Genomic DNA, 16,933 nt, shown 5'->3' with positions numbered 1-16,933 from the left:
CTTCACAAACTATTCCACAAAATAGAAACAGAAGGTACTCTACCCAACTCATTCTATGAAGCCACAATTACTCTGATACCTAAACCACAAAAAGACCCAACAAAGATAGAAAACTTCAGACCAATATCCCTTATGAATATTGATGCAAAAATCCTCAATAAAGTTCTTGCTAACCGAATTCAAGAACACATCAAAACAATCATCCATCCTGACCAAGTAGGTTTCATCCCAGGGATGCAGGGATGGTTCAATATACGGAAATCCATCAACGTAATCCAGTATATAAACAAACTCAAAGACAAAAACCACATGGTCATCTCCTTAGATGCGGAAAAAGCATTTGACAAGATCCAACACCCATTCATGATAAAAGTCTTGGAAAGATCAGGAATTCAAGGCCCATACCTAAACATGATAAAAGCAATCTACAGCAAACCAGTAGCCAACATCAAAGTAAATGGTCAGAAGCTTGAAGCAATCCCTCTAAAATCAGGGACTAGACAAGGCTGTCCACTTTCTCCATACCTATTCAACATTGTACTTGAAGTCCTAGCCAGAGCAATTCGACAACAAAAGGAGATCAAAGGGATACAAATTGGAAAAGATGAAGTCAAAATATCACTTTTTGCAGATGATATGATAGTATATATAAGTGACCCTAAAAATTCCACCAGAGAACTCCTAAGCCTGATAAACAGCTTCCGTGAAGTAGCTGGATATAAAATTAACTCAAACAAATCAATGGCCTTTCTCTACACAAAGAATAAACAGGCTGAGAATGAAATTAGGGAAACAACACCCTTCTCAATAGTCACAAATAATATAAAATATCTTGGCGTGACTCTAACTAAGGAAGTGAAAGATCTGTATAATAAAAACTTCAAGTCTCTGAAGAAAGAAATTATAGAAGATCTCAGAAGATGGAAAGATCTCCCATGCTCATGGATTGGCAGGATCAACATTGTAAAAATGGCTATCTTGCCAAAAGCAATCTACAGATTCAATGCAATCCCCATCAAAATTCCAAATCAATTCTTCAACGAATTAGAAAGTGCAATCTGCAAATTCATCTGGAATAACAAAAAACCTAGGATAGCAAAAACTCTTCTCAAGGATAAAAGAACCTCTGGTGGAATCACCATGCCGGACCTAAAGCTCTACTACAGAGCAATTGTGATAAAAACTGCATGGTACTGGTATAGTGACAGACAAATAGACCAATGGAATAGAATTGAAGACCCAGAAATGAACCCACACACCTATGGTCACTTGATCTTCGACAAGGGAGCTAAAAACATCCAGTGGAAGAAAGACAGCATTTTCAACAAATGGTGCTGGCACAACTGGTTGTTAACATGTAGAAGAATGCGAATCGATCCATTCCTATCTCCTTGTACTAAGGTCAAGTCTAAGTGGATCAAGGAACTTCACATAAAACCAGAGACACTGAAACTTATAGAGGAGAAAGTGGGGAAAAGCCTTGAAGATATGGGCACAGGGGAAAAATTCCTGAATAGAACAGTAATGGCTTGTGCTGTAAGATCGAGAATTGACAAGTGGGACCTCATGAAACTACAAAGCTTCTGCAAGGCTAAAGACACCATCAATAAGACAAAAAAACCACCAACAGATTGGGAAAGGATCTTCACCTATCCTAAATCAGATAAGGGACTAATATCCAATATATATAAAGAACTCAAGAAGGTGGACTCCAGAAAGTCAAATAACCCCATTAAAAAATGGGGCTCAGAACTGAACAAAGAATTCTCACCTGAGGAATACCGAATGGCAGAGAAGCACCTGAAAAAATGTTCAACATCCTTAATCATCAGGGAAATGCAAATCAAAACAACCCTGAGATTCCACCTCACACCAGTCAGAATGGCTAAGATCAAAAATTCAGGTGACAGCAGATGCTGGCGAGGATGTGGAGAAAGAGGAACACTCCTCCATTGTTGGTGGGATTGCAAGCTTGTACAACCACTCTGGAAATCAGTCTGGCGGTTCCTCAGAAAATTGGACATAGTACTACCGGAGGATCCAGCAATACCCCTCCTGGGCATATATCCAGATGTCCCAACCGGTAAAAAGGACACATGCTCCACTATGTTCATAGCAGCCCTATTTATAATAGCCAGAAGCTGGAAAGAACCCAGATGTCCCTCAACAGAGGAATGGATACAGAAATTATGGTACATTTACACAATGGAGTACTACTCAGCTATTAAAAAGAATGAATTTATGAAATTCCTAGCCAAATGGATGGACCTGGAGGGCATCATCTTGAGTGAAGTAACACAATCACAAAAGAACTCACACAATATGTATTCATTGATAAGTGGATATTAGCCCAAAACTTAGGTTACCCAACATATAAGATACAATTTGATAAACGCATGAAACTCAAGAAGAATGAAGACCAAAGTGTGGACACTGTGCACCTTCTTAGAATTGGGAACAAAACACCCAGGGAAGGAGTTACAGAGACAAAGTTAGTAGCTGTGATGAAAGGATGAACCATTTAGAGACTGCTGTATCCAGGGATCCGTCCCATAATCAGCTTCTAAATGCTGACACCATTGCATACACTAGCAAGATTTTGCTGAAAGGACCCAAATATAGCTGTCTCTTGTGAGACGATGCCGGGGCCTAGCAAACACAGGAGTGGATGTTCACAGTCAGCTATTGGATGTATCACAGGGCTCCCAAATGGAGAAGCTAGAGAAAGTACCCAAGGAGCTAAAGGGATCTGCAACCCTATTGTTGGAACAACATGATGTACTAACCAGAACCCTGGAGCTCTTGTCTCTAGCTGCATATGTATCGAAAGATGGTCTAGTCGGCCATCAATGGAAAGAGAGGCCCATTGGACTTGCAAACTTTATATGCCCCAATATAGGGGAATGCCAGGGCCAAAAGAATGGGAATGGGTGGGTAGGGAAGTGGGGGGCGCTATGGGGGACTTTTGGGATAGCATTGGAAATGTAATTGAGGAAAATATGTAATAAAAATATAAAAAAAAAAAAGAAAGTACTTCTTCATGCAAGATGAAGCCTTATTTCCTCTTTAATTCTTTATTTTTCATGTTGATCAGCAGATTCAAGGCTTTTGATATGCTGAAGTATTCTACTGTTAGGAGACATTTCCCGAGTGGAGCCATCTCAGGAACAAGTTCCATCTTGCTGCCAGGCCAAAACTGAGTTTATGATCCCAGAACTAATTCCTATTCTGCTTCTTCAAGTGTATCATGTTTGTCTATTAACTGGTAAAGAGTATAAAGAGGGAAGTTGGCAATTTTCTAAACTATATCATAGGAGTTGTAAATATGCAGCTTGCCCACTCATTTGTTCCCTTATCATTCTAAATTCCAGGTCAGATTCCAGGATGGAGCCTGACTGCAAAAGCTGAATCAAAGACCCTGAAACCAGGTGACTCAGATAAGACCCAGTCACCAATATTAACTTCCTTGCTTAAAACCCCTTGTGTCAAAATAAATCCAATCGCACACCCTGATCCTCCTCACTTTGTGTTTCCATCCTACAAAATTGTTGTACAATCTCCCTTCGGAGATGCAGTTCAGATTCTAAACTGGCTACTTCCCTGCTCACACTGGAAATAAAGCTTTCATTTTTAAGCTTCTGTCTCTGAAGTGAGTTTTCTCAGCTTCTACCCCACCACTAATTTACAGCTTCTGTGGGGTGAATAGTGCTCCAAGTAACAAGTCTAAATTTAATCAAATCTTGTTAGATGTTTATAGATTTTCTAACTTAAACTGTGATAATTGCCTTTATTTGTATTGCTTCCATTCCTACCTCCATAGATACTTTGCTTAATTCTTCTGAACTGAATCCACTGGGAAAAAATGTTGTGGCATTTGTTGCTTTTGACATAGGTTTGCAAAATTGTTTTCTTAAAACAATGGTCAATAACCACCATTTTTTAAACATTGGGTTCCAGGGATTTGTTATTTTAGTGACAATTTAGATACATCTCATTCTATATTCTGTCTTTCCTCTTCTCTTTGCTTTGTCTCATTCTCTCCTGTCTTCTTCCCCCCTCCCTGTTTTGATTGCTTCTGGGGTGAGATGTTTTTCCTTCTGTTATCAACAGTTGGTCACAGGTCTCCCTAGAACCTAAAAAGGGTCTCCAAAAGTTTCTGATATTCTACAGACAGCTTTCTGTACAGGTGTGGGACCATGGGAATTTGGGGGCAAGATTCCTATCCCTGCCAGGAGACTCTGAGACTCAGGCCATCTTCAGGTCAGAGAAAGTTAACTATGAAACTTCACATCTGGAAACTGAGAGAACAGTTCCCTGAAGTCCTTGTCTAGCTTTGCTTCCTATATAATGAGTATGTGGCTTCAATCAGGAGTTGTCCCTTGTTCCTTTTTTCAGGAACTTTTTGTAGTATCTGTATTTGCCTTTCACTGTTATGAACCATTTTCTCAATGCCTTTACAAGGACTGGGAGGTATTAGCATGCTTAGAGTCCATGGATAGCCATTCTTGGGTTAGCCTCTTTCACGATCTTACTGGTACTGCAAAGAATCTCAAACATATTTCCACTTAAATATTGTCGACTATTATAATTCACAGGTAGCAAAGCTGTCAGATGTCTGGCTACAGGAGTAAGCTCATGAACTTTTAGGAAAACAGGAGATAAGAGGAGATAAGAGGAGCATCCTGACTATTCACAAACTTGACCTGTGGACCTGGCCACAAGAATGTACAGAGAGAATTGGATGCATGCTGAGGAAGGAGGAGGAGAATGAGGAAGAGGAGGGGAGGAACAGAAGAGGAGGATACTTAAAGTTGTGGATGAGCCCATATACAAGAGCTCTGAGGTTCCTGTTTGTTACGTTTCTCTTTAATTCTACATCCCACTCCAATCCATCTCAGCAATATGAGGCAACACATTCCTTCTTGTGCATTTATTCAGTTTGTTCTGGACTAACTCCTTGTAAAATTCTTATTTATCAGCTGTGAATGCCATACCTAACTGGGGTTCTCCCACATACATATCTAGATTTTGTACTTCAGTTTTAATTCTGAAATATTATAGATTCACATAAATTTGGAAAACAAGAGGATCCATATATTCTTTATTTTGGATTCTTGAAGTGTCAACATGTTATTGAATTTTAATATCAAAGTGAGATAGTTGATACAACCCTCAATCCCTTTTTATTTTAATACCTACCTCTGTGCCTGTAGGGGCACAGAAGAACAAGAACACTTTTCTCAGAAGATTTAGTCTACTCAGAGGAGAGGTGTGGAACAGAAGAACTCAGATATGAACACACTTCAGTGATTCTCAGCCTCCCTAATGCTGGGACCCTTTAATACAGTTCATGTGTAGTGATCTCCAACCATAAAATCATTTCATTGCTACTTCATAACTAGAATTTTGCTACTGTTCTGAATCATAATGTAAATATCCGATATTTGGATATCTGATATGGTCCCTAAAGGATTGAGAATCACTGGTCTACTGTGTTCCAGTACCTGACATTGGTCTCTTCCTATTCCAAGTCTTACAGTAGTACTGTAATAGCAGTAATGTTTGTATCATCTTCCCTGTGATGCAGTGAAGGAAGCTGAGGCATGATAAATTAAGGAACTGATGTAAAGTTACAATATTGTTTCCAGGTATATCTAGATCAGTGGTTCTCAACCCTCCTAATGTTGTGACCCTTTAAAATAGTTCTTCATGTTTTGGTGACCCCCAACTATAAAATTATCATGTTGCTACTTTGTAATTGTCGTGACTCTTAATATAAATATATGATATGCATTAAATCTGATGTGACCCCTAAAAGGATCAAAATCCAGAGGTTGAGAACCACTGAACTACAGTGTAAACCCAGGCAGTCTGTTCTCTCTGTCTCTCTCTCTCCCTCTCTCCCTCTCTCCTTCTCTCCCCCACCTTCTGCCTTGTTTCCTAAGTTACATAATTTACCAGATACAACCATATTTAAGAATCACTCATCCGTTGCTCTAGCAGGGCTTGGCATTCTCTGGAAAAGCACCTTCCCCTCAGTGACAAAGTGACAGGCAGAGCTATGGGGTCCTCAGAGATCTCTCACTGCCAGGGATTGCTTCCTAGCATAGTACTGTATAACAAGCACCACCAAATAAAGCATCTCCTCCAAGGCAACAGAAGTCTTGCACAGCAGAGGAACATGTTTACTTGTCAGTTCATGGTTTCACTTCCAGCCCCACAACGTTGTAGGTGGTAATGGAGGCCAGTGGTGGCAAGGTTGGTGTCATGCATTGCCCTAGCAGGACTTGGCATTCTTTGGAAAGGGACCTTCCCCTATGTGACAGGCAGAGGCTGTGGGGTCCTCAAAGATCTCACTCTCACGGATTGCTTCTTGGCAGAATGCTGTGTAACAACCACCACAAGAGCAAATCCTCCAAGGTAGCAGAAGTGATCCACAGCAGAGGAAGGTCTTTGTCAGTTCATGGTTTCACTTCCAGGCCCACATGTTGTAGGTGGTAATGGAGGCCAGTGGTGGTGGTAGTGGTGGGGTGTTGCCCATGGTGCCTCACTTTCGGGGTAGGCATGGAGAGGGGCACTTGGGAGGGCAAGGCTTGACACATCCTTTTTGGGGGCATGACGGTGGACAACATGCCAGGGTACAGGAGCATCTTGGGCTACACAGTGGTGGACAGAGTGGGGAAGTTGGTGTGGAACACGGCGACTGACACACTAGGGGACATGGAGGACATGGAGGACATGGAGGACAGTTTGTTGATGGTGGGCACTTGTCTAGTGAACACTTTTCAGAGCAGCGTTGTAGCAGCTTGTTTAGACAGCTGGGCTGGCATTTGGTCTCACACTTTTGTTCACATCTGGGATCACAATTCTTGAGATCATTCTTAGAGTCACTGGACTTATCACTTGACATTTCTTCCTTGGATATGTAGGCCTGAGAAGAAATGGGAGACAGAGTGTCATTGAGGGACAATTCATAGGGCTTCTTCCTGCTGACTCATCCTATTTTCTGGAGAAGATTTCCATGTGTTCAGTCTCTGGACCATCTCATTAAGAGATGTCCTTGTCTGTGGACTTGGGGTATGTCTAGATACCTGCACTCTGATTTTCTCTTACTTTGTTTCCATTCTAGACTAAGCAGGTGTTCTTAGGGGCCTGGAGTGTCCCAACAATCATAAGACCCATAATTTCAGTGTTGATATTTTTTGTAACCCCAAGTGTTTAATGTAACTCATGTAAGCTATTATTTCAAGGAGTCCATAATTTTGATTACATTGCTAAGAGCTTCTGTGGTTCAGCAGATCCCTGACAGGCCACTTCTCTCCACTTTGGAGACAGGTGGTTTCTGAGTAGGCTTTGGAACTGCAAGTATAGCTATGAGTTGTTTCATAAGCCACCCAGCCTTGATAATTGCTTTTTTTTTTTTTTTTTTTTTTTTTAGCTCTGGTGGACTGAAGCAGCAAGGCACTTGAGATTCTTTTTAGATCCCTGAACCATTCTAGAACAACACTCTCCCTTTCCCCCAGGAAGTCATCTGTTCTGCCAAACAACTGGGGAAAGGGAAGAAATCAAGATAGAAGAGATTAAGTGGGGATCTAATTTCTTGAAGCATGAAATGTCATTTCCAGATGTGAATTAGTTTTCTGGTTAGTTCTACCATGAGGTAGGTTTTTCCTATGGAAAGTTTGATTTCTAGATTTAGTTTTTAGTTTCTAACAACACTCAAAGTTGGCTTTAGTTGGTACACATGAAGAGGTTAGCTCAGGGCCATTGGAAAATTTCGCCAGACCCCGTCCCTCCTGGAAGAGACAGGTCAGAGAGCACGTAGTCCAGAAGGAGAGGCTGAGTGAGGCCCCACTACCTCATTCCCTAAAGACCAATCAGTTTAAAGGGCACCTTGTTCTGCCAATCATATTGTGCTACTGGTGCTCTATTCTATCCCTGGAAGCCATTTTAAAAACTCATGGAACAGACCACAGGAGGTCATTGCCTCTCCTTCCGGTCTGGGACAACCCCACTGCACTGGAACAATACATTCCTCTTGCTTTTTGCATTGATTCCCAGCTCCATGTGGTTCACTCAGGGGGTCTCAGGTAAGCTACCACTCGCCGGGTCTTACATTTGGTGCGTTGGCAGGGAATTCGACTCCTTGTGGGAACACACTGGAGCGGTAAATCAGAGGTCTTGAGCTTTTACTGCAGTTTGTCTTGCTCTTTGTCAAAGTCTGAGTTTGTAAGTCTGAACTTTTGCTTGCAAGTGTCGAGGCTCAGAGAGCCTACGGTGTCTGGTGCAGTGCGGTATGGTCAAATGCAAAAGATGTGCCTTAACTTGTAACCACGGGGGACTGTAGGATGATTCAACACCCCTCTACCCTCCAACCAAGGGAGCCGGGAAGGCTCTGCTCCTGCTGGAAACAGCAAGACAGCATCAGTAGGAACCATGTCTTGCTTTAACCTGGGTTATCTGGCTCCTGCCGAGAGGCATCTGGTTTGTTTTCATGTGGCTGGAGCTGACTGAGCAAACTGTGTTGATTGTCTTTCTCTGTGTTTGTTGGTATCTCATTTTGTGTTCTTGGACTTAGACTGACGACATTTTTGGACACTGGACAGAGTGAAAGACAAGTTAGTTACCCTCTGTTTCTTGACATGACCCATTCATAGGGACTTTTGACTTGCAGGTAATCAAAACAGTAGAAGAGAGAGTCTTTTTAGGTCAGGATCCTTTGGGCACCTGGACCAAGGGCCCTATATAGTTACCTAGAAGAATCTAGTGGAGGAACCCCCCTCCTCCTTCATAGATAAAAGCCCTTCTTTCCCAAGACCCACCTCACAGGTTCTGACCATCAGGAAGAAGGAAGCTCAGGAGGAAGGATCCGGACCTGAGAAACTTTTGGTCCTCCAAGGCCCTTCAGCAGTGCACCTGTTACTCCAAGACCCTACTCCTCCAAATCTCCCTACCCTTGCCCCCATGGCCCCACCAGCACTAGTATCTAGTATTGGTCCCAGGATCTTCAGCCCATAAGTGACCAGGGCTATTACACCTCCCCTTACTGGAGGGAGGAGAGAGAGGAGACCTGAGAGCCACCTCCTCTGATACTATAGTGGCTCTCCCACTAAGGGCACATTGGCCTCTGAAGAAGGGCAATCAGGCTACGTAATATTTATCCTTCTCTTTGACCAACATGTACCCCACCCCCTTTTTTCCCAAAGGGCCTGTTAATCTCTTTGAGACTGTTTTATTTATAATGCAGGAAGCCAGAAGCCAGAAAGAATCAATTGACTAGGCTGTTGTGGACAGCAGACTTTCCCTGACTAGACCTAACTGGGACTTTAATATGGCAAAAGGTAAGGGGCTCCTAAAGCTCCACCACCAGACACCACTGGCAGGTCTCAAGGGGGCTGCATGATGACCCACAAATTTGACCAAGGTTAAGCAGAGATCACATGCGTCACCCACAGCCTTTTGAGAGCAGCTCATGGAGGCATTCTGCTAATATACACCCTAAGACCCCAGCAGCAAAGAGCATAAAACTACTGTGACAATGGCTTTTATAGACTAGGCTAGTAGAGATTACAGGAAAAAGCTTCAGAGGCTAGAAAGACAGGATAAGTCATTGAGGGATTTAGTGCAGGTTGCTGAGAAAGTCTACTATAACAGGGAGACAGAGAAAGAGAAGAATCAGAGAAAGAGAGAAGGAAGGAAAGAAAGAAAGAAAGAAAGAAAGAAAGAGAGAGAGAGAGAGAGAGAGAGAGAGAGAGAGAGAGAGAGAGAGAGAGAAAGAAAGGAAGAGAGAAAGGAAGAAAGAGGGAGAGAAAGAAAGAAAGAAAGAAAGAAAGAAAGAAAGAAAGAAAGAAAAGAAAACAAAAGAGAGAAAGGAAGAAAGAGAGCAAGAAAGAAACAAAGAAAGAAAGAAAGGAAGAAGGAAAGAAAGAAAGAAGGAAAGAAAGAAAGAAAGAAAGAAAGAAAGAAAGAAAGAAAGCAAAAGAAAGGAAGGAAGAAAGAGAGCAAGCAAGAAAGAACAGAAGAAGGAAAGAAAGAAAGAAAGAAAGAAAGAAAGAAAGAAAGAAAGGAAGGAAGGAAGGAAGGAAGAAAGAAAGAAAGAAAGAAAGAAAGAAAGAAAGAAAGAAAGAAAGAAAGAAAGAAAGAAAGGCAGACAACAGAGAAGGAATCTACAGAGATTCCGGGCTACAGTAATTAGTGAAAGCAGAGAAGAGAGACTCCAACTAAAGAAAGGCAGAAAACCCTTTGAAAAGGACCAGTATGCATACTGTAAGGAGAGAGATCACTGGACCTGAGAGTGCCCTAACAGGAGCAGGAAGTCCCAGGTCATGGGAAAAAGCACCCCCCAAAAGGCAAAAGTCTTAGCCCTGGGTGAAGACAATGATTAGGGGAGACAGGGTTGCAACCCCCCTTGAACCTAGGGTAACTCTGAGAGTTACCTCTCAATTTTTTTTGTACACAGGGGTTCAACACCCCATCCTCCAAGCCAATGGCCCCTTTTAAAAAAAAATCTTGGGTTCAAGAAGCTAATGGCACCACAATGTATTCATGGACTACCCAAAGAACAGTGGACCTAGGGATGGGCCTGGATATCCCATTCATTTATGATCACCCCAGACTGTCCCTACCCTCTGTTTGGGTGAGACATACTCTCTAAAATGAGAGCCCAGATACACTTTCTGCCTGACAGACCACAACTAACCTGCTGAAAGCCAAGGTTACCTGGTTTACAGATGGGAACAGTTTCTCCATGAAGGTCAGAGATGAGCAGGTGCTGCTGTGGTGGACAGCACAAATGTCAGCTGGGCAGAACTTCTACCACAGCACCTCTACCCTCTGGCATGTTGATGCAGAAAGTGTAGCTAATTGCCCACACCAAGGCCTTGGAGCCAGCAAGAAAATCAATATCCACACGGATAGCAGGTATGCCTTTGCCACAGCCCACATCCACAGGACTATATGCCAAGAGAGAGGACTGGTTACATCAGAGGAAACAAACTGGAAATCTTGGACTTCTTGGATGCTATAATGAAGCCAGCAACTGTGAGCATTATTTCCTTCCCCAGGACATTGGAAGAGAAGAGACTCAGTGTCCCAGGGCAATAACCAGGCAGATCAAGTGGCTTGAGAAGTGGCTATGCAGGAGCCTATCCTGGTAATGGGCCTGCAGGAGACACCTGCTGGGAAATGGGACTGGATGAAGTGATGGCTTCTTTTAAAAAATATAGAAGAAGAAAGGACTAAGATTGCTAGTCATCCTACCTGCCAACTATTACCAAGAGAAGGAAGGACAATGGCACACACAAGAAGGGAGAACTATACTCCCCAGGAAGCAAGCAAAAGGCCTACTAGGCCAAATACACAGATGGACTCATTTAGTGGATAAAAAGCTTGTCCAAGCAGTTAAGGGATCACATATGTATGTATGTGTATGTATATATACATAGGTGTGTGTGTGTGTGTGTGTGTGTGTGTGTGTGTGTGTGTGTGTATGTATGTATGTATGTATGTATGTATATAGGACTCAGGTTTTGAGTCAGAAAGATTGTAGAACAGTGTAAGGTATGCCAGCAAGTGAATGGTTATGCAGCCAAAAGTAAACAGGGCAAAAGACCTAGGGGAGAAGGGCCAGGAGTATATTGTTAGGTAGATTTTAGAGAAGGTAAGCCAGAAAAATATGGTTACAAATTCCTTCTAGTGTTTGTAGATACTTTCTCTGGATGTGTTCAGGCTTTCCTCACCAAGCAGGAAACAGCTACCATGGTATCTAAGGTAGGTAAGAAGATATTAGATGAAATTTTTCAGATGTCCAGAGTGCCAAAGGTAATTAGATTGGACAATGGTCCTGCTTTTGTCTCTAAGGTAAGTCAGGGATTGGCAGAGATTTGGGGGACCAATGGGAAGCCCCATATTGTGCATCGTAGGTAGAGAAAATAAACAGAACCCTACAAGAGACCTTGACTAAATTGACCTTGGAGACTGGCTTGGACTAGTTGGTGCCCCTCCCCTTGGCCCTGAACACCCCCTGCCATTTTTACCTGACCCCTTTTGATATCCTAAATGGGACACTCACTCCTTTGACTCCGGCTCTTGATCTCCCCAGAGTGACTTTTCAGGCTGACAAGGATCTTATGGCTCAATTGCAAGCTTTCCAGATCAGCCACCTGGAATTGTGGCCTAAACTTAGTGCCATGTATAAGGCAGCTATCCCAGAGGTTCCACACAAGTACCAAGTTAGAGATTGGGTATATGTTAGGAGACACTGTGCTGAACACTTGGAAGCAAAGTGGAGTGGGCTGTTCCTGGTGTTGTTGACCACCCAGACCTCCATTAAAATGGATGGAGTAACTGCCTGGGTTCACATAATGTCAACTCGATAGCAGTCAGACACCCAAGCAATGCCCTTCTGTAAGGGCAGAGAAACTATGAGATGGCTATGGTGTATCTTCCAGCACTGAGCCTTGGCAGCCTCCACAACCCTACTAGGGTGACTTGGCAGGTGCTCTCAGCCACTGATGGTGTGGCTTGGTCCCCTACCTGCACTGTATTTGGTGGCTGGACCCTGACTTTGATCTCTGTGTTTTAGTGGTGGGCCCTGACTTCTGGGGTGCCGCTGCCCTAGAGACACAGGGGGAGAGATTGCCTGAATATGGGAGATGAGGGACTTGTAAATCTAAATCATGTCCCAAAAGTGGCCTTGGAGGTTAAGGTTTAGGGTGCAGACACCCAAAGTTGAAAAGTGTCCTTTGAGAAACCCTGAAGTGTGCCCCCGAGATGGGAGAAGCTAGCAGCAGGCCCATCAGTGTTAGGGGGGCAACCATTTCTTCTATGCTCCCAGGGAATGGGAAACATCAGCAAACACATACTGAAGACCATCCCAGGGGTAATGAAAGATTCAATGGGCAAGGTGAGAGAAGGATTAGCCAAGCAGAAGAGAGAGAGAACAGAGTCAGGGCTAATTCCAGTCTTGGTTTAAGTCCTGCTCTTGGAATTAACCCTCATAACCACCTTGTTAGGACCCCTAATTGTTCTACTATTGTTGAGTTTTGGACCCTACATTTTGAACCACTTGGTTGCTTTTGTTAAGGAATGCATAGGTTAATAAGTACAGCTAATGATCTTAAAGCAGAAGATACAAAGAACTAGATAGAGAAGACCAGCAATACTTCAGGATTGACGTTTTCACAAAGAAAAGGGGGGAAATGAAGAGGTCAGCTTAGAGTCATTGGAAAATTCCACCAGACCCCTTCCCTCCTGGAAGAGACAGGTCAGAGAGCACATAGACCAGACGGGAGAGGCTGAGTAAGCCCCTACTACCTCATTCCCTAAACACCAATCAGTTTAAAGGGTGCACTATTCGGCCAATCATATTGTGACTAGTTGCTAATGCTTTATTCCATATAAAAACTTAAGAAATTGGCCCCCCTCCCTGGATTCATCACCTCTCCTTTGAGTGTGGGAGGACCCCAGTGCACTGGAACAATAAATTCCTCTTGCTTTTTGCATCGATTCCCAGCTCCATGTGGTTTACTCAGGAGGGTCCCCGGTAAGCTAAGGCTCATTAGAGTCTTACACAAGTTTGATTTTATTTGATAAAAAGTATAATTTATGAAATGTAGTTTCAAAATTGGTATGACTCTCTGGGGAGGCAGCTCTTTAAATGAAACTCTAAAATAGGTAATGCTCACTCTAGTCCTTGTTATTTAAAATAACAAGAAACTTTAACAAAACAAAACTCTCCCAGCTCTAATCAGTATTGGGGTTGATACAGCTATATTTAGGACAGAAGATGCACAAGAACAATCATCATCATTGTCCAGATGCAACTCACCCCTTTCTGTTGGTAGTGAAACTGACAAGCAGTCTATTGAGGTGGATGGTAAGGCTGTGCTTGGGAAGGTGGACTTTCCCTCTTGTTCCTCTGCTGAGGTCTGAGAAGCTGGGGGTGGGTTGGGGATCAGCTCCATTTATGACATCATTACAGCATCATGAGTAGTGAATGTTGGGTGATTCCAGGACTTCTAACTCAAGTCCTGGACATGAGAATCTAGCTATGATTACTCAACTCTCTGTCTAGACTTTTCTGGTCCCTTAAAATAGATGCTGAAAGAATCAGGCTACTGTAAAGAATCCTGAGTGCTGAGGGCAGAAGGCTCATTGCTGCTAGGAGTGGAAAATCTGGCTAATTATCTGCCTGTCTATTCACTCCTTAGGTTCTCAGTCATTTCCCCTGCATCTTCTAGAAAGTTTGTGGGATCACTCACTCACTTCCACTCTTTTTTACCTGATTTTATTAATAGGAAGTTTTGAAATCTCTTTTATCATCTCATATTTGCTAACTCAAGTCCAAAGATTATTTTTAGCAGATTTTTCCAATGTGTCTGTATGAATTCTTTTTCTCTTGTTCTCTGTCTCTCTCTGTCTCTCTAGTGTTTGTGTGTGTGTGTGTGTGTGTGTGTGTGTGTGTATGTATGTATGTGTGTTACTGATGGGAGACTAGTGATTGTTTTTGCACTCAGAGAGCAGTTACCTGTTGATATCTAAGGTTAATGCTCTTCCTTATAAGCAGTGAATCTAACATTCCTGACTACTACTGATCAGTCTAATTAGTGGCATATCATGCTGTGTATGGAAAAACCTCTCAGAGGTTTTTTCTGGCTTTGTCATAGGCCTAATCAGGGAAGTTTATAGTTGGGACTGAGGTGCATTTGAGCTGCAATAGGAGGAAGCTGGGAGGACACGTAGTAAATGAAGTTTGTCAGAGACAGGGCAAGAACTCAGTCCCAGAGGCTCATCTTGCCAGTCACAAGTGGCTGTTTTTAAATTTTATTTTAAATCTTTTTTATGTGCCTGAGTATTTTACCTCCATGTATCTGTGTGCACTGCATGCATATCTCATGTCCAAAGAGGCTAGAAGAGGGCATAAGAATACCAGGAACTATAAGTACAGAGGTTGTAAGCTGCCATGTAGTTGCTGGGAACTGAACCCAGGTATTCTGAAAGAGCAACCAGTGCTCTTAACTACTGAATTATCTCTTAAGCCCCACAAGTGACTCTCTGCTAAAACCTTGGTATCATCTTACCTCATGTATCAAAACCCTGACAACAGAGTGTGGTGTGGATTTATAAGTACGGTGGTAAAGTGTAAGTGAGACCATTTTACTTGAAAAGGCTTATAAAGGTGTATGCAACTGAAGGAAGGCTGTGCTGGTGGCACACAATTAGTGCAGATGAGAGAAACATCATCACAGAGGTCAATTTCTGTGGAGACATTAAGAAGAAAGTGGAGATGACTCAGAAAGAGGAGAGTACGATAACTCTTGAAAACTGAAAAAAGGTGTGTTTTCACTACAAGGATAGGTTTTTGAGTCTCAAAATGCTGAGAATGGTTGCAGGAGCACCTCTTCAATGATCACTGGAAACCTAGCCTTGATTGTGCCATTGAGCTGACGTGAGACTTTGAATTTATTTTAACCCAAGAGTCTTCAACATGACTTAGTTCAGAGACAGAATTGAGGGAGAGGAAAGAAAGGCAATGGGGAGAAGAGAGAATCATAATTCAGAAAGAATTATGGTCATAAACAATCCAAACATGCCTAACGAGAACACAGAGGTTGGGGGTATTTGACTGCTTGGGATAAATGGTATTAGAGACATTATCTCAGTTCAAAACACTCATTTTCTTCTCTCTATAATGTGTTATGAATTCTGTTTCTCCAAAGCTGTTCCCATGTCTATTTGGAGAAGCCAAGCTCCACCTGCTGTCCAGCTCTAGATGCAGCTAGTTACCAATCTGAATTTGGAGAAGGCAAGTCATTTTCAACATTAGTGTCAAAGCTGTGGTGAGTTTTACTAGCCACAGTCATCTTCCACTTTCGTCCTTTCCTCCCTCCAGTATAGCTCAAGAATAATATCTAGTGAACTTAAAACACAGCACAATCTTATCAGCCTTTGAAACCCTCATCCCTTTTTAAAGGCTGAGCACACAAATACACTTATATACAAGGTCCCAGGTCAGCTCAGCTCCATTGGTGTTGCATTTGGTATCCCTGTTACCAGGCTCACACTGGGCTTCAGTTTTGTGGGCAACTGGCTAGCAGCAGTTACTAATAGCATGACACACAGCATGCTTCTTAGGTGAAGGGGTCTCAGGAGAACAGCTGCAGGCGATGATGAGTAAGTGCCAAAGTCTAGCCGAGATCAGTGGTTAAGAGCTAGGTGGTCAGATTCCTTGGTGCCAGATTCCTAGGTTCAAATCCTGCTTTTATCCTTTACATCCCTAACGCATCACCCCTAGTGATATACTTATCCAGTCTATATCTCCCTCTATTACCCACAAAATGATGTAATTGTAGCACTTGTTTAGGATAACATGTAAGTTACATTGAGTTCCAGTCTTATTACCTACACTCTCACCATTGGACAGCTTCACTGTTTTCAGGGTTGTAAAGATCAGAGAAACATCAAAAGAAGTCAGTGAGTATTCTGTATATTTACTCCCAGTGTGCTCCCTGGGTTTTTCTGGATCTCTCTTTTTGTTTTTCCCTCCCTCCCTCCCTCCCTCCCTCCCTCCCTCCCTCCCTCCCTCCCTCCCTCCCTCCCTCCCTCCCCCCTGCCTCCCTCCCTCCCTCCCATGTATGTTTTATATGTGCATTTTATGTTTGTGTATTTACACAGGTATGTTTAGTTTTGTTTGAATGTGTATGCTTATAAAAGTCTATGCCAGAAGTGTTCCATATCATTCCTCAGACATAGTCACGCTCTCCCTTCCTGTTCTGTCCAGGCCTTCCCCTCTCCTCCCTTTCCCTCCAATCCTATCCTCTGTACTCTCTCATTCTGTTCACTCCCCTCCCATTCCTTCCCTCCCCTTTCTTCCCCTTCCCTCCCTCTCCTCCTCCCCTCCTCCTTCTCTCTCTTTCCCTCTTTCTTTCTTTCT

The 16,933-nt window shown here is 42.9% G+C and overlaps 1 protein-coding gene across 1 annotated transcript; it reads right to left on the bottom strand.

Annotated features, from left to right (window-relative positions):
• Nucleotides 1–6,168: 6,168 nt before the first annotated feature.
• Nucleotides 6,169–13,939, bottom strand: Lelp1 (late cornified envelope like proline rich 1). The gene is made up of 2 exons (XM_021158831.2): nucleotides 13,829–13,939; nucleotides 6,169–6,931 (listed from the first exon to the last, which is right to left on the bottom strand). Exon 2 carries the CDS (start codon nucleotides 6,908–6,910, stop codon nucleotides 6,548–6,550), a length of 363 nt encoding a protein of 120 aa, XP_021014490.1. The 5' UTR covers nucleotides 6,911–6,931; nucleotides 13,829–13,939; the 3' UTR covers nucleotides 6,169–6,547.
• Between the last annotated feature and the right edge of the window lie 2,994 nt (nucleotides 13,940–16,933).

Source organism: Mus caroli, unplaced genomic scaffold (genome assembly GCF_978045245.1).
Source record: "Mus caroli unplaced genomic scaffold, Mus_caroli_1 scaffold_3, whole genome shotgun sequence".
Lineage (NCBI taxonomy): Eukaryota > Metazoa > Chordata > Mammalia > Rodentia > Muridae > Mus > Mus caroli.
Note: the sequence above shows the minus strand (reverse complement) of the source record. Positions and strands in the feature narration are given on the sequence as shown.